The sequence below is a fragment of the Lottia gigantea genome (genome assembly GCF_000327385.1).
Source record: "Lottia gigantea unplaced genomic scaffold LOTGIsca_79, whole genome shotgun sequence".
Taxonomy (NCBI): Eukaryota; Metazoa; Mollusca; class Gastropoda; family Lottiidae; genus Lottia; species Lottia gigantea.
The window spans coordinates 941,975-963,064 of record NW_008710630.1 but is presented as its reverse complement, the minus strand read 5'-3'; the positions used below and the strand labels follow the sequence as shown (position 1 = coordinate 963,064).

The 21,090-nt window shown below is 34.2% G+C and overlaps 4 protein-coding genes across 4 annotated transcripts; 2 read left to right on the top strand and 2 right to left on the bottom strand.

Moving 5' to 3' along the window:
* Positions 1-148: 148 nt before the first annotated feature.
* On the bottom strand, positions 149-6,032 carry LOTGIDRAFT_236342 (hypothetical protein). Its single transcript, XM_009066747.1, has 9 exons — positions 5,948-6,032; positions 4,812-5,521; positions 4,254-4,506; positions 3,765-3,936; positions 2,672-3,400; positions 2,070-2,313; positions 1,628-1,880; positions 1,064-1,207; positions 149-638 (listed from the first exon to the last, which is right to left on the bottom strand). The coding sequence occupies exons 2-9, from the start codon at positions 5,518-5,520 to the stop codon at positions 578-580; spliced, it is 2,565 nt and encodes an 854-aa protein (XP_009064995.1). The 5' UTR covers position 5,521; positions 5,948-6,032; the 3' UTR covers positions 149-577.
* Positions 6,033-6,372: 340 nt separating this feature from the next.
* On the top strand, positions 6,373-9,897 carry LOTGIDRAFT_236341 (hypothetical protein). The gene is made up of 8 exons (XM_009066746.1): positions 6,373-6,448; positions 6,617-6,651; positions 7,045-7,159; positions 7,397-7,484; positions 7,876-7,915; positions 8,200-8,327; positions 8,746-9,506; positions 9,677-9,897. Exons 1-7 carry the CDS (start codon positions 6,422-6,424, stop codon positions 8,868-8,870), a joined length of 558 nt encoding a protein of 185 aa, XP_009064994.1. The 5' UTR covers positions 6,373-6,421; the 3' UTR covers positions 8,871-9,506; positions 9,677-9,897.
* A 2,387-nt stretch (positions 9,898-12,284) lies between these two features.
* LOTGIDRAFT_236339 (hypothetical protein) lies at positions 12,285-15,273 on the bottom strand. The gene is made up of 6 exons (XM_009066745.1): positions 15,250-15,273; positions 14,941-15,095; positions 14,177-14,278; positions 13,618-13,762; positions 13,221-13,361; positions 12,285-12,674 (listed from the first exon to the last, which is right to left on the bottom strand). The coding sequence occupies exons 2-6, from the start codon at positions 14,968-14,970 to the stop codon at positions 12,622-12,624; spliced, it is 471 nt and encodes a 156-aa protein (XP_009064993.1). The 5' UTR covers positions 14,971-15,095; positions 15,250-15,273; the 3' UTR covers positions 12,285-12,621.
* A 405-nt stretch (positions 15,274-15,678) lies between these two features.
* On the top strand, positions 15,679-21,003 carry LOTGIDRAFT_204744 (hypothetical protein). The gene is made up of 6 exons (XM_009066744.1): positions 15,679-15,702; positions 16,194-16,308; positions 16,910-16,988; positions 18,890-18,944; positions 19,268-19,465; positions 19,831-21,003. Exons 2-6 carry the CDS (start codon positions 16,271-16,273, stop codon positions 19,893-19,895), a joined length of 435 nt encoding a protein of 144 aa, XP_009064992.1. The 5' UTR covers positions 15,679-15,702; positions 16,194-16,270; the 3' UTR covers positions 19,896-21,003.
* Positions 21,004-21,090: the final 87 nt, after the last annotated feature.

Sequence of the window (21,090 nt, the reverse complement as noted above, 5' to 3'; positions counted from 1 at the left end):
GTCAATATCCTTATAATCAAAACTGGAGCAATATTGTGTTGACAAACTCACTCAAGGAGTGGCATCAAGTGTTTAGGAAAGTCCCCTCTGAAGCGCCAGCGATCTAAACCGGCTTCTTCACAATTAAAGACAAATAATTTGGTGTAATCTGTTATTTCTTAACGAAATACAAACCAAAAGATTTGAAGTATCTCTGGTATAGATATGCACATGCACACAAGTTTTGGGGTCCTTTATCACAAATTTAAATTTGGAAATTTGTTTGGTACGACTTAAATATTGAGAAAAGGGAATAACTCCATTTATTGATTTCAATTAAATTGTATAATAGTCTAAAATAAAAGCAAATTAATTAAGGGGCATAACTCCATTTATTCATGTCGAATTAAATTGCATAGTGGTCTGTAGTCTAAAACAATAGCAGACTGTTTGAGATCAAAATTATGGGTCATAATTGGTTATGTGGGTAAAAATAAACCTATAGAAAACAAGACACAAGGGAATAATTGGTCGTTAAAAATATAAATATCATTAAGGCTTCATATTCTGGTATAATATTAGCAATGACGCTTTATCATCACTTTGTGACTTCAGACTTTAACACAACTATCCGACTGCATCTTTTTCTATTTGTGCTTCTACAAAATAAAATTTCAAGGAGATTTTTCAATAGTAATGTCATTAAGGGCATTGTTTTGGTGGAATTACAGGAACCACAGACGTTTGAAAATTGGAATGGTGTAAATAGATGCTATCAGTGTCCATGATACACATAAAAATCCCTTCAAGTTTTTGGATATCAGTTTATATAGGAGTTTTCTTATACTTATTATTTGATACTTACAAAGTTTCCTATTTCTTATACTTTCTCATACTTACAATATTCTCTGATACTTACTAAGTTATCTGTTACTTACAAAGTTTTCTGATACTTACAAAGTTTCCTATTGCTTATACTTTCTCATACTTACAAAGTTTCCTATTGCTTATACTTTCTCATACTTACAATATTCTCTAATACTTACAAAGTTTTCTGATACTTACTAAGTTTTCTGATACTTACAAAGTTTTAAGTAGAACTTGAGGAATTGACTGTTGAAGTTGGACTGTTTGTGTATAATCTGTCCAGTTTGTATTGTCTGTAGAATATTGTATAGTCAGTCCTGGATAACAACAAATAGTTTCAAATACACCCTCAGACAGCCATCTACAAAACATGAAAATATGATAGTTAAAACTCCAAAGAGTTTTTTTGTTTTTGTAAACAACATTTTATTTCGTTAAGAAAATGGATTGGAGAATACCTATATAACTATTCTCTGCAAAGTCCAAAGATTTGTACGCAGAAAGGAAAAGCTTACCCCTTAACTGTATTGTGGTAACATGTGAGGCACAGAGAATATGTCTTGTTGGATTCATTTATGGTTCAACTTGTATACATATCAATAATGTTGCCAAATTTGGCTTTCGTCATGGTGAAAATTCTCAAAAACTAAGACCAAAAATGGATCAGAGCATCTCTCATAAAATGAGACCTTTTCAGACTGGCTCTGTGACTGGCTCTGAGGAACAGGCAGGGCGAGGTAGATGCAGGATGGAAAGTAACAACAAAGGTGTGTGATTTTACCTGGCACCAGGAGGTGGTATATAATACGCCATATCACAGTCGTCCAGACGTTGTAATTCTTTATAACCAAGAGCATTGGCAAAGAACACCCAGTCCTTATCTTGATGGATCTTTCTCTCTGTATCATCATCGAAATCTTCCCATTCTGCTTTATACCAGCCCCTCTCAGCGAGTGACAACAGTCTCGGAAATATCATTTCTCCAAACTGTTCTGATGTTCTCACTAACTCTGTCCACAGCTGACCCTGTACTCCTAAAAAAAAGAGTTTTTAGTCTTTTTTAGACTTAAGATTCTGCAAAGAGACTCAAGACTCTTTGAGTGGACCAGCAAACACAAGCAGTACCCCTAGAAGATCACTGAATCAGCTAGATGGACACAATTATTAGCTACAATATGGACACTGAAAGGGGAACTAACTACAGTTTTGTTATTCATACCAACCTATGATATTTTCACTTTTTTCCAGACTTTCACTGAACTGTTTTTTCATCATCTTTTTTCTATCCTGCTGTGAGATGACCTCACCCGTTAATTTATAATCTGCATTGGCGTACAGATTCTGAGGCATGAAGTTGAAAACCTTTCTTGTATCTATATATCTACAAGCCCAATATAACCCTCGTTCTTCTGGGTCAGGCTCGTAAGGATGATCGAAATATAGATGTGTTCCCTGAGACATCACAATCTAGGAAAAAGAAAAATATTTAAGAAGTTTGAGATGCTAGTTTTCAATTTGGCTTAAATTGGATGTGGATTTTTATTCACCTTTTCAGCTCTACCAGCTGACACAGGGAACTGTAAAGGGAATAAAAATTTGGGTTTTCCGAATATTTGCTACTACCACTAATATCAAAACCTGTAACATTACACCCAGACTTGCAGACAAATAAAGGAAATGGGACATATTTGCTTGTGAGAATGATAATGCTTTGTTGTCTGGAAAATACTACGAAAACTGACAAAGTTAAAATTGGATAGTCTTTTCGTTTCTTTGACTTGGCCATCTTTTGATCTGAAAAGCCAAAAAGAAGCATATTACCCACCTTGTAGCCCTTATTAGCCAGTTTCACACTATCAGCTGCATGCTGGAGCTCCCAGACATTCTTCCATGCATACACATACACTTCCTTATTTGGAAATCGTGACCTTTCACAGGGTTCGTTGTCATCCATGATACCATCCTGCCAAGCCCCCAAACTCAGATCATAGTTAGCGACAATTCCAGCCACTCGACGAACAAAATAATCCATAAGATCCCCAACACTATCCACGACTCCAGAAGAAACAAGAGCTTGGCAGGCTGGAGAGGATTTCCATGCTTTGTATGGAACTTCATCACCTCCGAAATGGAATGTTTTTAATGGATTCACGTCTGCATGCATAATTTTCAATTCTTTCACCACCTTTTCGACAAAAGTAAATGTAGATTCGAGTCCAGGGTTGAGCGAATTTTCAGCGAACATTTGAACCGATTTAGCCTCAAGTTTGTCGGATAGGTCAGACAACAAATACTCTTCTGCTTCCCTTTGTTGTCCTTTTTCCATAAAATTTTTGTATCTAGTTCTCATGGAGACAATGGCAGCGTGGCTATGTCCTGGCATGTCAATTTCTGGAATTACTTCAATGTGTCTGGCGGCAGCATATGTCAGGATTTCTCTATATTCTGAGACTGAGTAGTAACCGGTTCCAGACCCAGTTGGAAACGGTCCGGAACCCAAAACTGGTAAAATGTAAGTATTTTCTCCACTACTGTATCCTCTTTTAGATCCAACCTGAAATCATAAACATAATGTGGACTCTCTAGTACAAATTCATAGTCACAATGTGTCATGGCACCCAATGCTGAATATAATTTGAAATGCAAAAAAAGAACATCCCCCATTTTACAAATGAGCTCTTCCAATCATACATATACAGTTTAATACTAAAAGAAAGTTTGTATGCTTGGAAGTGTCCAATAGAAAGTTGAGGGGTGTTAAATAGATGAACGACACATCTTTGACTGTATGCATCTCCAACTGCCATTCATTGTTTCAATGCCGACTTTGTCTCCTTGACCATTTGCATTAATGAAAAATCTGAAGGAATCAGCTCAACTCTTTAAAGAATAAGAAAAGAACAGAAAAATAAGCTTACCTGTGTTAATTCAGGTAAACCAGGTATCTCTAATCTCCAGCCCTCATCGTCTGTCAGGTGAAAATGTAATTTATTCAGTTTATACATTGCCATGATTTCTAACAGTTTTAAAATATCTTCTTTGGTCTTAAAATTTCTCGAAACATCAATATGCATGCCGCGATAAGTATATCTATAAATAGAAAGATTTCAACCAATGATCTGGAGAGTTTATGATAATATGAATTGCATAAAATCATGAATTCTGGGAAAATTTGACAAAACATTTCGAGGGATATCAATATTTATATTGGTATAAGGATAACATAGGAGCATTTTTAGCTACTGATAATCAAAAGATGTTCTAGAAGAATGGACATGGCTTATACTTCTGTCTCTCTTTTTCTTATTGTAGATCTTCATTCAACAAAGTCTAAAATACAGCATATGCAATTACAGAGCCAGGTGTCCCCATGGAATAAGCATAGCTACAAAAAGCTCATTTCTTACCTTGGTGAGTCTTCAATACAGCAAACAGGGATGTTGTTGTGTTTGTCCAGCAAGGAGAGAAATGACTGGCAGGCATAAAATATACCAGGACGGTCTCTAGCTTCTAAAATTATGCTGCCATCGTTGACTAGTATTCTATAGCCTTCACTGCTGCCTGGTATTCTTTCATTCTTGATCATCAAGTCTCTAGTTTGTTTGATTGCAATGGTTTTACTGGATGTTCCTGACTTTCCAATTTTCACTTTACTTTTCTCTGAAAGACATTTTATAAACTTTATAAAAAGCAAAGCTGGATTTAATTTGACAGGCAATATATTCCCCCTCTCCACCCCTAATTTTACAATGAGTTCTTCTAATGATACACTTATAGTTCATATTTATAGGAAATATGCATGTGTAGAAGAGTTAAATAGACAGAGGAGGGATGTCAGATAAAGACTCACACTCAATATCAAGCTTTGATCAAATAAGACAGTCACAAAAAGCACTTTGGAGAATCAAAAAAGTTCGGATCTCTGGATATCTAGAATAGCCAATTAAGCAAGCGCCAATACTTACCGGATAAATATTCTGCTTCTTGAATAAAAATATCATCAGAAACAATCTGCCATTCTGTTGGAGAAAACTCAACTCTTTTTTCTTCCACTGACAAATTAAGAGGTGTGGGAATTATCAATTTCCCTGGTTTTTTAAGATCTTCTACGAAATGTTTCTCAAAACGAACTTCTGGTGTAAATGGATCATAAAGGTCAAACCTCTTCAATCCATTTGCCAATTCATAATCGAACCGCTTCCATTGACACGGTTTATCAAACGGTTGAACAAATTTCAGATCTTCTCCAACAGTGCTCTGAATCAAACATGGCTCGAGACCGTCTGCAACTATAAACCAGTTGGGTAAATAGTCGCACCGAGCAACGGAATAAATCTCAGCAGTTATGTTGATGACCAATGTTTCGCCTTTTTTCAAAGTTTTGAAATTTTCAGACGGCTCCAGTTTAAACAGGCAGCCATTTATGTGAGTGAAGCAGACACCACTTTTCTTAATTTCACATTTTTCTTGACTCGAAGCCACATCTGGTTCTATTAAACGAATGTGACAAAGATAAATCTCCCAATTATCACGAGGTAGATCAACGCGAGCACTGTTAGTAATTTCTATACTAGCTTCGTATAAATGTCGGCCTAATTTAAGGTTATCGAGAACGGTGTACTTCACAATCAAACCATCCCCAAGTTGTTTTAATGTATCTTGATCCAACACCATCCTGAAACAAACATGATCAAATAGTACAAGACTAAAGCAAAATTATCAGTTATCTCTCTGAAGTAAAAATCAACATTTCACAGTGCCCTAAGGTGTTTGAGAAGAGTGGAAATACCCAGCCTTTTGGTTGCTTACAACACTTCTTTTAATAATTGACGTTGAGGTCTAATTTATCTTAAGTTTGAGGACTATGAGGAAATCAAAGAATTAAGAATTAATTTCATCAGTTACCATTTGTTTCAAAAATTAAAATTAGTTTTATTAGTGATCGAGTCCCTTTAACCATGAAAAGCCAACCGATCATTTTATTGTGTGATAATCGAGACTAAGAAACAAACTGAAAGTTTATCCCAAAAGTCGACTGTGTCAGAGTCAGAGCAATCAAAATGCAAATAGACAGACGGCTTAGAACGGACACGAAGCTCACCTGGATGGTTTGTTTCTAATTATACAATTCTCAATCGAAAAACGAAATTTTCGAAAGAAAAAACTTTTTTTTACTTTTAACAAGGACTAGCACAAGGGGAGAGAAATCTTACTTTGTTCATGAAATGTTGTGTTCGAAACTTTTCTTGTATTTTAAATAAAATGTCTGAAATTCTGTGAATGAATGGGTATTTGTTTAGCCTATAAACTCCACAATAATAAGGAAATTCTATTTTTGTGCTTCACAAATTACAACGGCGCTATTCGAGATGAATAACTACATCCACGTGAATACGGTTTTATTCGCAGAATCGAATGTACTAAGTACAGATCTCACCTTGACCTTTGACACGATCAAAAAAAAAATCAACAACACCACAACATTCGTCTCGTGACTGTGATGTATATTTCGCTTTAAAACCGCTAAGATCTTTAAAATTTTCTACAAATTGGTAAGAATAATTCAACGCACAGAATGTCGCCACCAAATTTGATGTTGAAGGTAATTAAAATTTGTTTTTTTTCTTGCCATTTTGTTTTGTTTAGAAATTGTGATAACGTTTTATTTAATTTATTGATATGGATTTTGTCAATTTTATTTCAAGTCCGAAATATCAGACTATGTCATGTTAATTTAGTCTGTTAATCACATGATAATTGTTTATTTCAGATTATAGTGTTTGTCCACTTCATGCTGTCTATGTGGTAAGTTATAGTAAAACACAATAATGAACGCCTGACGTAGGTTTACAAATTAGCATCCTTGTCGTTTTCTGATATTTAAGTCCATATTTTAGCCTAATCTTGATAGGTTTGTACCAAATCCGAATGTTTTATACACTAATGTCTTGATACATCTAATCAAATCACTAATGGCCTTCAGGAAAATGGCGGTGAAAAGTTTTAAAGATTGCGATAAATATATTACGTACCGGTATTGACATTAATAGACTTTAGTGTGGATATGTTGTACTATGCGTAAAGTTGGTTGATTTGAACGCACGGTAAATTCAAAATTTGACTCAGTGTTTGACTCCAAGCAGACGGTATTACCATCTACATATTCGATATTAATGAATCTATCCCTTAATATTTCAGGGCAGCACAATCTCCAGCGTTTCTACCAGTTAGTTATGTTTATATGAATATTTTTATTTTATCATTTGGAATCATCGCCATCTTTTACACTGAATCTAGTGATGCAGTTTTATTGGTGAGTATAGTTCAGAAAAAATTATTTGTGTACATCCAGATCCAGTTAAAATCATAATCACCAACAGTCCACTTCAATTTGAGGTAATACAAGGAGCAATCAACACAATGTAAGTTTATCGTAACAATCTGGTTCGTCCAATTTTTGATGGCTTTCAATGATGCGGCATTTTTCTTAACTAAATAATACATTCCTGTTTTTTACAAAATTATGAGGCATTTTATGTTTTTTTTTCAGTTTATTGTAAGTTTACTAATCAGTGTTATACAAGATATAATTTTCCTGGGAATTTACGAACCCAGGGGTCAAGATCTAGTCAGAAATTGTAAGTTTATCATGAACTTAAGAATTTACACATACCAGTAGAAGGCTGGATGTAGTGTGCCAGTCATCTAGTTGACACCCCTCAACTTTCTATTGAACTCTTCCACACATGCATACTTTCTACCAACATGAAACTGTATTATGTATGATTGGAAGAGCTCATTTGTAAAATTGAGGTGATTTATGTTGCCTGACAAATTATTATCATTGTGATGGGTGTGGGAAGGTTTCAAGCTAGAGGGTTGCTGTACTGAGTTCACATGCCTGATCTGTCCCCTCTGCTTAGTTTACTTTTGGTCAGTGTTGCCTTTTACTGATACCAACAGGAGTCTAGTTGATTGTGGGTATTTATGATCCCTCCATTTTGATTTTACTTTCATTTTTTTTTTCAGCATCAACAGGTATTTTGAGTGAATTTAGATTTTCACTTGGGTATCCTTTTTAAAGTTTATGTGTGTATTCAAGACATTGATAGTATTGATTTGTACCATTCTTATTTTCAGTCAAAAAGCTTTTTTATGACATCGCTATGACAAAAGCTGCTATAAATATTTAAAAATCTTTAAAGCAAATTAGAGTCATGATCTAAAAAAAGTAATGGAATGATTCTTTAGCCATTAATAACAGCCTGTTGGATCAAAGGCTAGATATAGATGACACACTTCCCTTTATCAAAACATTTGAAATAATCAAATATTCCTTAATAATCACACTAGTATGTGTATATTGAATTTAATAATCAAGCCAGTCACGATATTTTTGTTGTATAGAATATTATTGAGCCGGACTCGAGATTATGATAATTTTATACCTGGTATTCCCAATGTTCCAGGGTTTGGTTCAGGTAAGTCTGATGAACGTCAGGGACCCTTTTTCGTGTGTTATTTTTAGATATCTAATCCTTTCATTTAATGATTATTTCATGAGAACAAAAAGTTCAATGCATTTTTAGTGAAAGGCTTAAAATAGATGATATAAAAGAGGGAAGAAGTTGTATACCGATTACTTGGCCAATACTCTTCGTTCTTCTTTGGTTTACCATACCCAATTATTAAAAGGGGGAAAGATGACTTATTCTGTACCCATTTATTGCTAGTCGACTGGAATTATGTGGAAAGATGACTAAAGGTCACCAGACTTTCAAATGCTGACCGGAATAAGAACCTATGACCATCATGAGTTTGACTTATACCATGAAAAATCAGTAAGATTAACACTACGGCTATTACACACCAACATTATTTTTTTATTTATTCTTTCAGGGCAGAGCAGTGGTCACCAGGGGCCCTATGAAAGTATTGACAACCCGTCCCCTTACCGTGGTCCAGTAGATTCCCCTCCCGATTACCAAGCCAGCGAAAAATCAGCCTCAGCGACCTCTCCTTAATTTTGTTTGACTCTTTTATTTCCTGGTATGTTTTCAACAATACGTAATAATTGTGTTCCTTTTTTCCATCTTATTTTAAAATAAGATTAAAATTTCTTTTCTATCCCATAGTTTTCCATTGATATTAAGAAACAAGTCCTACATTTTGATTGGTTAAAGTAACATCATTAGAACAAAAGTATGATAGAAAACTTGTTAGATTACAATGGAGAACAAAAATATCAGAAAAAAAGAAATTAAATTTTAATCTTAGTTTAATTAGGTTCCTTCATTCAACAGTTCAAAGGTAAAGCCAAGTCTTACCAACAGGCCTGCATGTACCCCCTTCCATCTCCCTTTGGGCAGGTTGGGAACCAGGGATCTATATGCAGCTAGGCTTGGCTCTATCTTACTGTTGAATTGATTAAGATTTTGTTTACATGTTTAAGTTATATTTTGGGGAGGTTTTTTGTGCACCAATTTCACCTTAAAATTTTTTAGATTCCCACCGTTTTTTTTTTGTGTTTGTTAAAAGGTTAAGGGATTACTGCAAAATACCTGGTACTTCATTGCATTCCATTCCATTTAGCCTTTAATAGTATATTTGCTTGATTATTCTGTATCTAAGATAATTTGATACCTCATTTGAAGATCATTTGATAAAGTGAACCATGGCCCCATCTATCAAATTATTGAAGAGGGGTGTGGTGTAAATGACATTAGGTTTGAGTCAGGTTCTTTTGTCATTATAATGTATTAAAATTTTCTGTGATGTGCATTGAGGATTCAACGTTGTATGGTATACTCGAAGGGGGGGAGGGGGGGGGGGGTGTTGGAACTGGCAGAATTGGAACAATCAATCACCATGCAAAGATATTTCTGCTGACTTTTATTACTATTCTATTATTAATATGCAATATATTTTAATTTTTAATATCTATAGCATCTTTAATACTGAAATAATTGTGCATTTTTTTTATATAATGGCTATATTTACATTCAATGGCTTTTTTATCATTATTATCACCTAAATAAAGTCAAAATTAATAAAAAAAAATTTCATTAATTTTGGATATTGGTGAATATTAAGTCTGATAACCAAGTGGGAAGAGGGCCAAAGTGAAATTTGAAACAGAGAACTATCCTGTATCACTTTCTAATCTAATAGTTTGTGGTTTGGGTTACAATCTTGGCACCTGATATGAATTTGAACATTGATATGAACATTTCAGCTTTCAATATCCAGTGATTGGCACTTGATACCTGATTCGAATGTAACATTTCTCTTTTCAATATTCAGTGGTATAAGGTTTTATAAGAGATACTCTCTTCTCTTATAAAAGCACTGGCCTAAGTCATAAGTAGAGGCTACGGATATTTCAGCATTGGAACACATCAATTTGATAATGGTGGTGGTTTCAAACTTAGCACCAGATTTGAATGCTACATTTCACTTTTCAAAATTCAGTGATTACATACTTGGCTCCTGATTCCAATGCAACAAATTCAGAAAATGTTTTAGCTATTTATTTATATGAAGAAAAAAAAGGTTCATATTTTGATACAGAAGCAATAATTACAGTTCCAAGTTTATAACATAGATAGCAAACAAAATATAATAATAATATTACAGCTTAAACTTAATATGTAATTCAACGTAAAATTCGAAATGGAAAAATTTGACGCAAGCGGCAACATATTGCATGGATCGAAATTGCATTACTGGCTAAATATTTGCTTTACCAGCTGAAACTCTTACATTTCAGCTATCTGTGTCACTTTTCAGAACTCAAATCAGACAACCAGTTTAGGTTTCCTTCAAGTGAAACCATTATAAGAGTTTTTGATTTAAAAAAAATATTAAAGGGACAGGTGCACGATGTTTGGGTCTTGAATATACATTTGAATGCTCAAGTTTCGACGGTGAGCTGTGAACACTGTTACTTATTAGCTTAGCTAAAATAATTCCTGTTTCTGAGACTAAGGTACGATTGGTCAAACAGATGGCGCACCTGTCCCTTTAAAGTTTGACTGTACAAGATAGATCTCTATTTAACATATAAGCTTACCTTTCTGGTTCAAAACATTACATAGCTTTCAAACTGTTTGGCTTTCAAATAACATAATAATCAAACTGTACATATTTATTCAGTCAAATAACTGGGGTTGGCTGTCACAAGTATCTTAACTAGCAAAAATGGTGGAAGCAAATTTCAACAAATCTGATAGGTCTAAAGTGTGCCAGCCAAACTTCTTATCCAATCAAATGCTAATTAATTGAAGGCAGTAAATATTTAAACAAATGTGATTGGTCTAAAGTGTGCCAGCAATATTATAAACCAATTAACTGCCAGAATTATTCATTATAGATTGGATAAATCTGATCGGTCTAAAAAGTGACAGCAACACTATTATCCAATCAAATGCAAGAATAATTAATTTAACTAATTACAACCAATCCAATTGGTTCCTTTTGCTGTTACAATTTAGACCAATCAAATGATAGAATTATTAATCTAAAAAATTAAAAGGAATCTGATTGGTTAGTTGTATTGCAATCTAGACCAATCGAATTGCTAAGAATTATAAATATTTTACTTTGCTGACCGCAGAATTAGCGAAAATAACAACTTTTCTTAAGCAAATAAATTTTAATTTTCAGTTGAGATTTAAGACATTTAGTATTACATTAAACAGTATAATACATGGCTTATTTTTCAAATTTTTTTCAAGTAATCTGATTGGACAATAATATTTTGTTAACAGAATTGACCAATGAGATACATTTAAGTATTAGATAATTAAGATTAAACCTTGGACATGTTGTCAGCAAAATTCATAACTTAATCATAAATATACAGTATAAGGAACTCTGATTGGTTGATATCATGGCAGATGCCATATCGACCAATCAAATCCAAAGAAATTATTAGCATCAAGGTACCAATTAAGCAATAAGACTCTTGGAAATTATTCATATACAAGCTTAGACACTTGGCCCTAAGTTCTTTAGTACAACTTGCCCAAGGGTCTTTTTGGCAATCGTCTTTCAATCAATAATTTTTTGACACAAATTATAGAATATTTACACAATGCAGTCGACTTTTTTACTAAAATAATACCTTATTGTATTCCATGAATACAAGCTAACCTTATAGTGCACACAAGGGGTTAAATTTGAAATTAAAGGGATTATAAAGATGTTTTCTAAAAAAAATTATGTGTATAAGGGACATTGATAACATCAATTCCCACCATTCCAATTTTCAAAAAGATGTCTGTGGTTTCTGCAATTCCACAAAAAAGTAAGTGTTTGATGACATCACTAATTGCAAAATATGCTTTTGCTTTATGCAATTAGTGAAGTCATTCACAGGAACCACAGACAACTGATTGAAAATTAGAATGGTGCAAATTCATGTTAACAGTGTCCCTGATACACATAAAAAATTTAAACAACCTCTTTACAATCCCTTTAAATAATTTTCATGTGAAAAAGTGGATCACTGTGGATCAAGGGGGACAATGGATTCTGTACAAGTCTTGATGGATCACAATAAACTGGAGACACACATAATAAAAGCCATCTTGACAAGGTTTGTTTCCATTTTTGAGCCGTAGTTATTGAATGTTGAAATTCATAGCGATGTCATCAGGCTTACAGCAACAAACATGTTGTCGTCTTGTGACTTAAATTCTAAAATTGTCTTTGAATATTATACATCATCTTAAATCATATCTTGATTGTATTTCTTTCTCTAAGTTCATTTTATCATTGTATATTGTTCTTTTTGTCTTTAGCATACTTCTGAGTCCATTCTTTCGCTGGAAAAACGCAAGAAATATATTTCAATGAGGTTGAAAACCAATGAAATTTGTTTACTTTTAGCAGAAATTCCGATTTTCCATTACTTAATATGTCTAAAAAAACTGGCAGTTTCCTTTGTTAACATTTGGACCCACTACCTTACACTCATTCCCATGTAACAGTCCTCTGATTCTAACTTCACCACCAGAATTGACATGTATAGAATTCAATTATGAAACCCATTGTTTTCAGTTCTATGCCAATTTGTCGAGAGGCTTAACAAAACCACTAGACATGACATGAAATGAATGGAGTTTTACTTCCTAGTTTTCTGCACCATGTGGGCTAATGACAGGACAGGAGCATTAGCCTGATCTTTTTCGATTTCCACATGTCGAGGGATCTTTAACGTACACAGCCTGTACCACACGGGGCCTCGGTTTATTGTCCCATCCGTACGACTAGACGCTGTTTCCATATCAATCCCTCTTACCTGTATTGACATGTTTTGAAGGCAAGTTTTCGGAAATAAGGTCCCTGGATGAATGATCATCTTATCTTACCTGTTTCTAATGCCAGCTGTTCGTTGGCCTTCCACTGTTCAGCTACATCATTACTTAAAGGGTCATCAGGGTTGGGGGCACTCAATAATGCCTGGATGGAAAGAAGTACTGTTCTGATTTGTAGTGCCGGACTCCATTTTTCTAAGAATCAAATTAAATAAATCGTAATCATCTTCTCTTTTTTGATTTCTTGCTTTAAATTCTTCCAATTTTTATTATGACAATGTAATTTGGGCGTCCTGTATCACCTTTTAGAACAAAAATTTGTCATAAACTTGATATGGATCAAATAGGAGACCCTGAGAAGGCTCTAAGAGACCATAGAAAAGACTCAATGGGACCCTAAAAGTCTCAATGTTGTACCAATTATTTATTGTTATATCTAGAGTTACCCTACCTTTAAGAATATCTAAACAAATTCTACCAAGTTTATCTATATTGGGATGATAAATCTTCGTCATAAATCTGACTTTGGGAGCAGACATTGGGTACTCTTCAGGTAAAAATAATTCTAATTGAAACATTCCTGAATGGTATGGAGACTGAAAAATTCAATTAATAATAAGATTATGAAATTTGACAATCGATAATCGAAATTATAAATCCCTAGCGACGATAATCGATTATGTCAATCATATTACCCAGCCCTAACCAAGAAGTATTTTAATAATAATAAATTCTTTAATTATTTGAGTCTTATACACAAACCCAATCTTAAAATGACATCAGGTGTTGCCTAGTACAAGTGTGACCATGTCCTGCCTGACCCCAGAAGTGACATTCACAATAGCAATCATTGTAGTGGCCTCAAAGGCTGATATGTCACAAGAGAATATTGTTGTAGATATAATATGTCATTTTATGAACCAAACTTGCCATGGAACTTGGTATAAACTTGGAACTTTCTAAGCATTTAGTTAGTAATTAAGTGTGTAAAGATCAAGAAGTCTGCATACCTCTGCTGGTCCCTTTATAACAACATGGAAATATCTACCATTATTTTCATCAGGCACCGCACTAATACCAGGCACTGGTTCCTGGATCAGTCGCTGTGTTTCCTGGAATTCAAATCCATTATTGAAATAGAATATTCAATAAGAGCTAAATATTACACAATTAAATGCCAAGCCAAGCTGTCTAAAGATATAAAATGAACCCCAATCCTTTAACATTTAACATTCAATTTTCAAAATTAGTCTGAAGTTACTTCTCTATATCTGGTTAAATTTTGCTCTCCATCTTCTTAAGGTGAGAGCTCTATCATAATACCCCACTTGCATGGCTTTGAGAAATTAGAATCATCTGTATTCTTGGCCATAAAATTATGTCATAAACTCTGCTATGCCAAGGCTACTTGTCAAATGGAATGAAAACTAATAGGATTGATTGGGATCATCAAGAATTTTAAAGGGAGACAGACGTAGACTACAATGATGAAATTGTGTCTGATCCAGCTTCTTATCAGTAGTCGACTACTCTAACGAAAATTTCTACCAAGAGTTGGAACTTTTCAGTACGACCGACAATATAATTCATTCGCCGGTCAATTACATAACAATAAATAGAAACAATGGCTTCTTTTTCCTTGTTTGATGAGAAAGTGCTTGAAATTTTGTTGTCGGTTTCCCCTAAATAAAAATTGACATCACATCAATTACGAGCGCCAGGTAACAGTCAAAATGAAACTCTATTTGCATTAAAATGCCCTGATGTCATCTACCTTTAAAATTCTCCTCGGCAAGCCCGCCATTCGAATTGTCTTTAGTAATTCAGAGTGGCACTTCTCCAACTTCGTGTTGAAATTCCAAGATGGCGAGAGATAGAGCTAGCTAAAGTTTATTTTCGTATAACATATTCAAGGGAGATAACTTTGTCCTAAAAAGAATTACCTAGACTACTGTTAATTTATTTCTTTAGCAAGACCGACAACCCTAACTCAGGAAAATGCCAATGTTCAAACCAACCCCTATACTATCTTATTATAGACCTTATATGACCCAGTTCAGACTCCATGATTAGTTTTTCTAACCGTGTCTGGATGACATTGTCATTACACTATATCTGGATATCCACTCTAATTCTAGTCCAGATATCTCCACCCTCTCCCCAGGCCCGATGTAGGCTTTCACTCCCTGTTATCCAGGATAGATTGTCGTCTGCTAGGTGAGGTTGAATCCTCCTAATTGTCAGTAAAATCTTAATGCAACAAGAAAAAATTCAGATGCCACAGCCGGTCGGCCAGTGCTTCTGGAAGTCGGTCGACTCGGCAACTCGGTCAATGCTTGTGCAAGTTGGTCTGGTGTCGGCTTTAAACCCCCAATATCTAGGCTATAGATCTAATCCAAAGTCTTTTAAACATAGAGATACAGTAGATATTACCCGGCGTCATGGATACTAATCTTAATCCTATATCCGACTATATTATTTGATTTTATTTACATTTCATTTCACTGGTTGATAGGCTTTGTGACAATACTGCAAGGTACGTATATAGCATACATTTAAAATGTAACGTATACCATTCTGTGTATATATACATCTTGCTCTGTTGCACCTAATGACCTAATGAAGACGGGCAACACCATGCAGTGTATATTGGGGGAACAGCGGCATAGCCTACTCTTTTTCGATTTCCAACTGTCGAGAGATCTATACCGTACACAGCTTGGAACCTCATGGATACAGCCCGGAGCACTATAAGCTCTGGAGAAAATGTGAAAATGTGGACTTTGCTCTGACGCACTTGTCACATAACTAACTCGGCTGGATACGGCATAACATATAGCGCTCTCCGCATAAACGCATATTTCCCAGTATATATTTTTCAACAAGCGCATATAAGATAAGAGAATTATTACACATGAATTTCATGTCAGAGGTCCAATACCAGTATTAATTATGATGAAGGCGGTACATCAAAGAGAAATATTGATAAGACTGTGTATTAATTAATCATAATTTGTATTTAATTAGGGTCAATATCTAATACAGTCTGCACTGACCAATTCATCTGCAACTGAAACTATTCTTTACCTGGAGAACTCAACAGAATGTCAGGAGCAATTCCACCTACACCAAGGATGACAACGTAAGTTACACTTTTTTTTAAGAGAGATCTTTTTGAGATCAACTATGTGGGAAAATGTTTGATGTACCCCTTCCCCCCACCCCTCCGCCCATCCATATATCTTTTATTTGCGAAGATTTTATACAAATTCAAATTTTAAAATGTCATGTCAAATAGGTTTCATTTCTTGAAAAATGTTGATGGCGTAGGCGTAATGTAAAATGCAGGCTTAAGAGTATTGAACGAAAATTAAGTTATCCGCTTATCGAAATACGTCAGAGTAGGCATAATTGTGACGTCATAGACGTAGTCAGCCATTTTTCAACTTTTGTTCATCTCTCATTATTTGTTATTCCATTCATATCGTTTAATCAAACACTACACAGGTAAGCCTTTCAAAATGAAAATTTGAATTTGTTCGTGCGTTTTTTGTTTTAAAGAAATTTCCGATTGTTTTCTTCCAATTGAAGTATTCTGATGCTGATAGTGATGGCGATACGACAAAAAAGCCTTCGACCCCAAACTAAAGGAATGGATATTTATAAATAAACTTATCTAACAGTATCCCTTTTCAGGACAAAAATCGTGCATGTAGACTGTATATTAATACTGTATTTTTCAGCATGTCGTTTTGGTCAAAGCCAACACCAATGAGGAAACAGAAGACTAAAACAGATCACTGGGCCAAATTACGACTAAAGGTAAATATACCAGACCTGGTTATGTTAGACCTAGCCTTCTACGAGATACAACAATTTGCGTAAGTTTGGAACTAGAAGGACTTCCTTGTACCAGAAAGAACAACGGGTACACACATTTGTAGTCATATTCTGGTTCAATTCATCCGCTATACTTTAGTAAACGAATCTCACATAGAACAACGGGGTGAATTTTACATAGTTTGTCTTGAACCATAGTTTGGTAATCCGATCAACAAGAGCAAAGGATTAAGAAGACAGGTTCTGGCCCAGTTCCTCTCCCATAGTCAAGTAAACTTATCTCATAGAGAACAAGCGATGGCGGCCGATTTTTACATATTTCGCCATCTATAGTTTATTTAACTAATCTTAACTAGAACAAGGGGTGAACATAGATCTCAAATTTCAGACAGTTTTTGACTCAGTTCCCCTACCATAGCCTAGTTAACTAACCTCATAGAGAACAAGGGCTGAACAAATAACCAACGTTGGTTGCATATCAAAACAAGAGGAACCAAGTTTTTACTCAGTTCCCCTTCCATAGTCTGGAAATAATATTTCACAGAAAGAACAGAGTGTAACATGGTGTCACTCTCAAATTTTGGAAAGATTTTGACAACGTTTTCCTTCCATAGCCAAGTAAACTAATCTAACAGAGAACAAGGAGTTAACAAATAGGGCTGCGTGGGTTCTGTAATTGATATACTATCGATAGATATAAAAAAATAATTGAATATTAGTAGGGGACAATTTCAACAATAGATTTATTGCCCTTTTTATTTTGACTAATCAGGGGCTGATCTCAATTAATCCGGGATTAATCAAGATTTACAAAAGGTTTACAGGATTAAGCTGTTTTACACCTCGTTAAAGATTGTTACGGTAATTTTACTCCCGTCGGCGGCGAAATGTCTTGTAAGGGATTCAGTGTAGATTTCCAAAGTTTAAAGGGAGCGTAGAAGGACACAAATTTCAATGAAATGGAGTTTTACTTCTTTCAGCACTTTTTGGGACAATAATTTCTCATAGTACTACTATTGCATATATCTAGTTTTTATGGTTTGTAATAGCAAATGTCCAACGGCGCACTTTCGAATTGTAGGCGAACTGAACGTATATTTTATAAATAAAAAGTGTTACAGTTGGCTCAAATTGAGCTCAGTTGATGCAAACACTTAGATGACTATCATAAAAATGATACGTAGATAACTGTAATTGATCTCAACTCTTAATGCAAACTCTATACTACTTTTTAACCATATAAACATTGAACGTAAGATGCTATTTATGAAAAGTGATACAGATTGAAATTGAGCTCTGACGTCTATTTCTCTTTAAATAGTACGAATATCTGATGCATATATACAAAGATTGTCGCGGGCCATTACACGAACATTTAAAAATTCTATATTCGGTATTCATAAGGCATAAAATGATCGCGTTGGTTATGTCTACATGTATATATGATAGGTAAAGTAGTATAGTATATGAATTAGAATGAATAAAAAATATTGTGTATATATGCGCAGGACTTGGGACTAATTGAATACCAAAAATCGATTAAAAGTACTTCAATATGCACCTGTAAATACAGCCTTGATTTCTTTTACTGAGTGAAATTTCTTTAATAGCTTTATTCGTTATCAAGTTGAAGGTTATGGAGACCGAAGTACGACTATCAGCTCTGAAGATAGGCCAGAAATTGAAGTGAAATTGTTTTTCCGGGTATACAGATCCACATTAAAATAACCGAGGAAAAGGAATCCTCAAGAGCCTTCTTGAGATTATAGCTGATATTGATTAAATCTCAAAATATCATCCAGCTCTGGCTCTGAATGTGTTTCAGATATAAAATATATCGATAAGACAGGAAAATAATAGTTGATATTACTTATCTTTTTCAGAATAATATATGTGAAGACTCTGAAATGAACAACCTTCATCAAGATTCTCCTGGAGGTAAAACTTTCATTACATTTCATACAAAGAACCCATTGTCTCGGATAAATTCTACATATTAGACCTTAGGTTATAGTTTTTACACCCGACACATTTGTCAGCTTAAAATTTTGATGAGCAGAATTAGAAAAGTTACCACACAAATTGTCCATTGTCGAATAAGGTGATATTACCACAATCTTTCTATGAATAGGCAGGCACAAGATGAGTTGCGATCTCTTAAGAAATTCGAGAGTAGTTGGGGCTCTGTGTCAGTCTCAGTTCTGCCCTGCCCCCTGCCCCTTTAGAAATGACCCTCCCCAATATCAATGTTATATTTTCAGTCGTATCCCTGTCTTGGGATCCAGCAACAACTCTAGAAAGTCACAAACAACAGAGTTATAAATCTAGTGATCTCTATAGTATGGAAGCCACACCTCAAGTCAATAGAACACATCTTCCACCATTAAAAACAGTTTATAATCAACGAGCTCGAGATGGCTTCAGATTCTGGTTGATTGAAAAACCTCATCCTACAAACTGTAAGTTGGAATTTTTATTGGTTCGGCTGAGCGGTGTTACATCTGTCCAAACCAAATCCCAATTCGTCATAAAAAGACTATGGACAATGTCATAACCCGTATTCGGGATACGACAGCACTGCTATTGCAGTTCATTAGCGGGTCTGTTGGATATTTGGTCTGACTGAGTAATTAGTAATTGGATGCGTTCGGTTGTGCCGGAGTGGTCTGAACGATTGGCTCGATTAAGTGGTTGGTGGGTTGAGTTATGGGTGTGGTTGAGGTTGACCCGTTGAGTGGTTGGCGAGTTAGGTACAGGAGTGGTGGGTCCTTGCACCCCTCCTACATTTTTCTCCTCTTAACTGATTATGTTTTTTGTATTCTAGTTGGTAAATATGGAATGGGAAGCTATAAAACTGTACTAGGAATTGGTAATGCTCCTAGAACATAATCAACACACTCATCAGACAGGAGGATACAATCTAATACAACCCATTAAAGAATTGTGAAGATGGTTGATCATGCCTAAAAACGATTTCGTGTTCCTTTCATTAAAAATATAATTAATAGAAATTGGAAGTGAATTTATTAATTATGAAATTTGTTAATACTATTTTTAAGGAAATTCATATAAAAATGTAAAATTTAAGGTTTTTTCCACTTTTTTTTGAATATTGTATCATGCTTTTGAATTTAAATTATCTTTTAATTTCATTGTTTTTTTTCATATTTTTGTTTATATCTTTATTTGTATAATACACAAATTGCATATCATATTTCATCACAAGTATAATAATGTTATTTGTGAAGCATTTAGTTGAAGTTAAAGACTGAATTTATTGCTTTTGTTTAAAAGACCAAACTCTGTATACTTATTTTAAAATTTTGTACATAAAATGTTATAATTGTATGTATATAATATTGAAGATTATATAATGTTAATTTATCAAACAAGTTTGATAATGTTGTTTGCAATGCATTTAGTTGAGGTTATTATATTTATTGAATGAAATAATTTATCTTGTACCAGAACAGTATTATTATGTAAGATAGAATGTGTTTTTTTTATCTTTATTTCAGAGAGCTTCAGAGTGAATTCATTAAAATATATTGATATGGTGGATAAGCTTTTTTCTTTAAAATGACAGTAGAATTGTCAAAAATTATTTGACCCATTTTTTTTTGTCTTAAAGGGATTATAAATGGTTTTCTAAAATTTGTATGTGTATTGAGAAAAGTAATAGCATCAATTTGCAATATTCCAATTTTTAAACAGATGTCTGTGGTTCCTGCAATTCCACTACAACTAACTGTTTGATGACGTCACCAATCGTGACTACCTAGTCACATAGAAAATCTCTTTACAATCCCTTTAATAGATGAATAAACTTTTACTAGCAGTCACAGGCCTCATTCAGAAACAAGTATGATTTTTTTGACAAATAGGAAAGAAAGTAAACTACAAGTGAGATAATTTTATAACTAATAAAACAAAAATCCTGCTACAATTAACAGGAGTGCTTCCTATTATCTTATGGAGGAAATTAAAAAAATCACATAAAAACTATGATTTTTTACTACGAAAACCAAAAACTATTTTGAGGTAAGCTCTGTGATCAATGTAAACACTATATAATCTTCTCAAG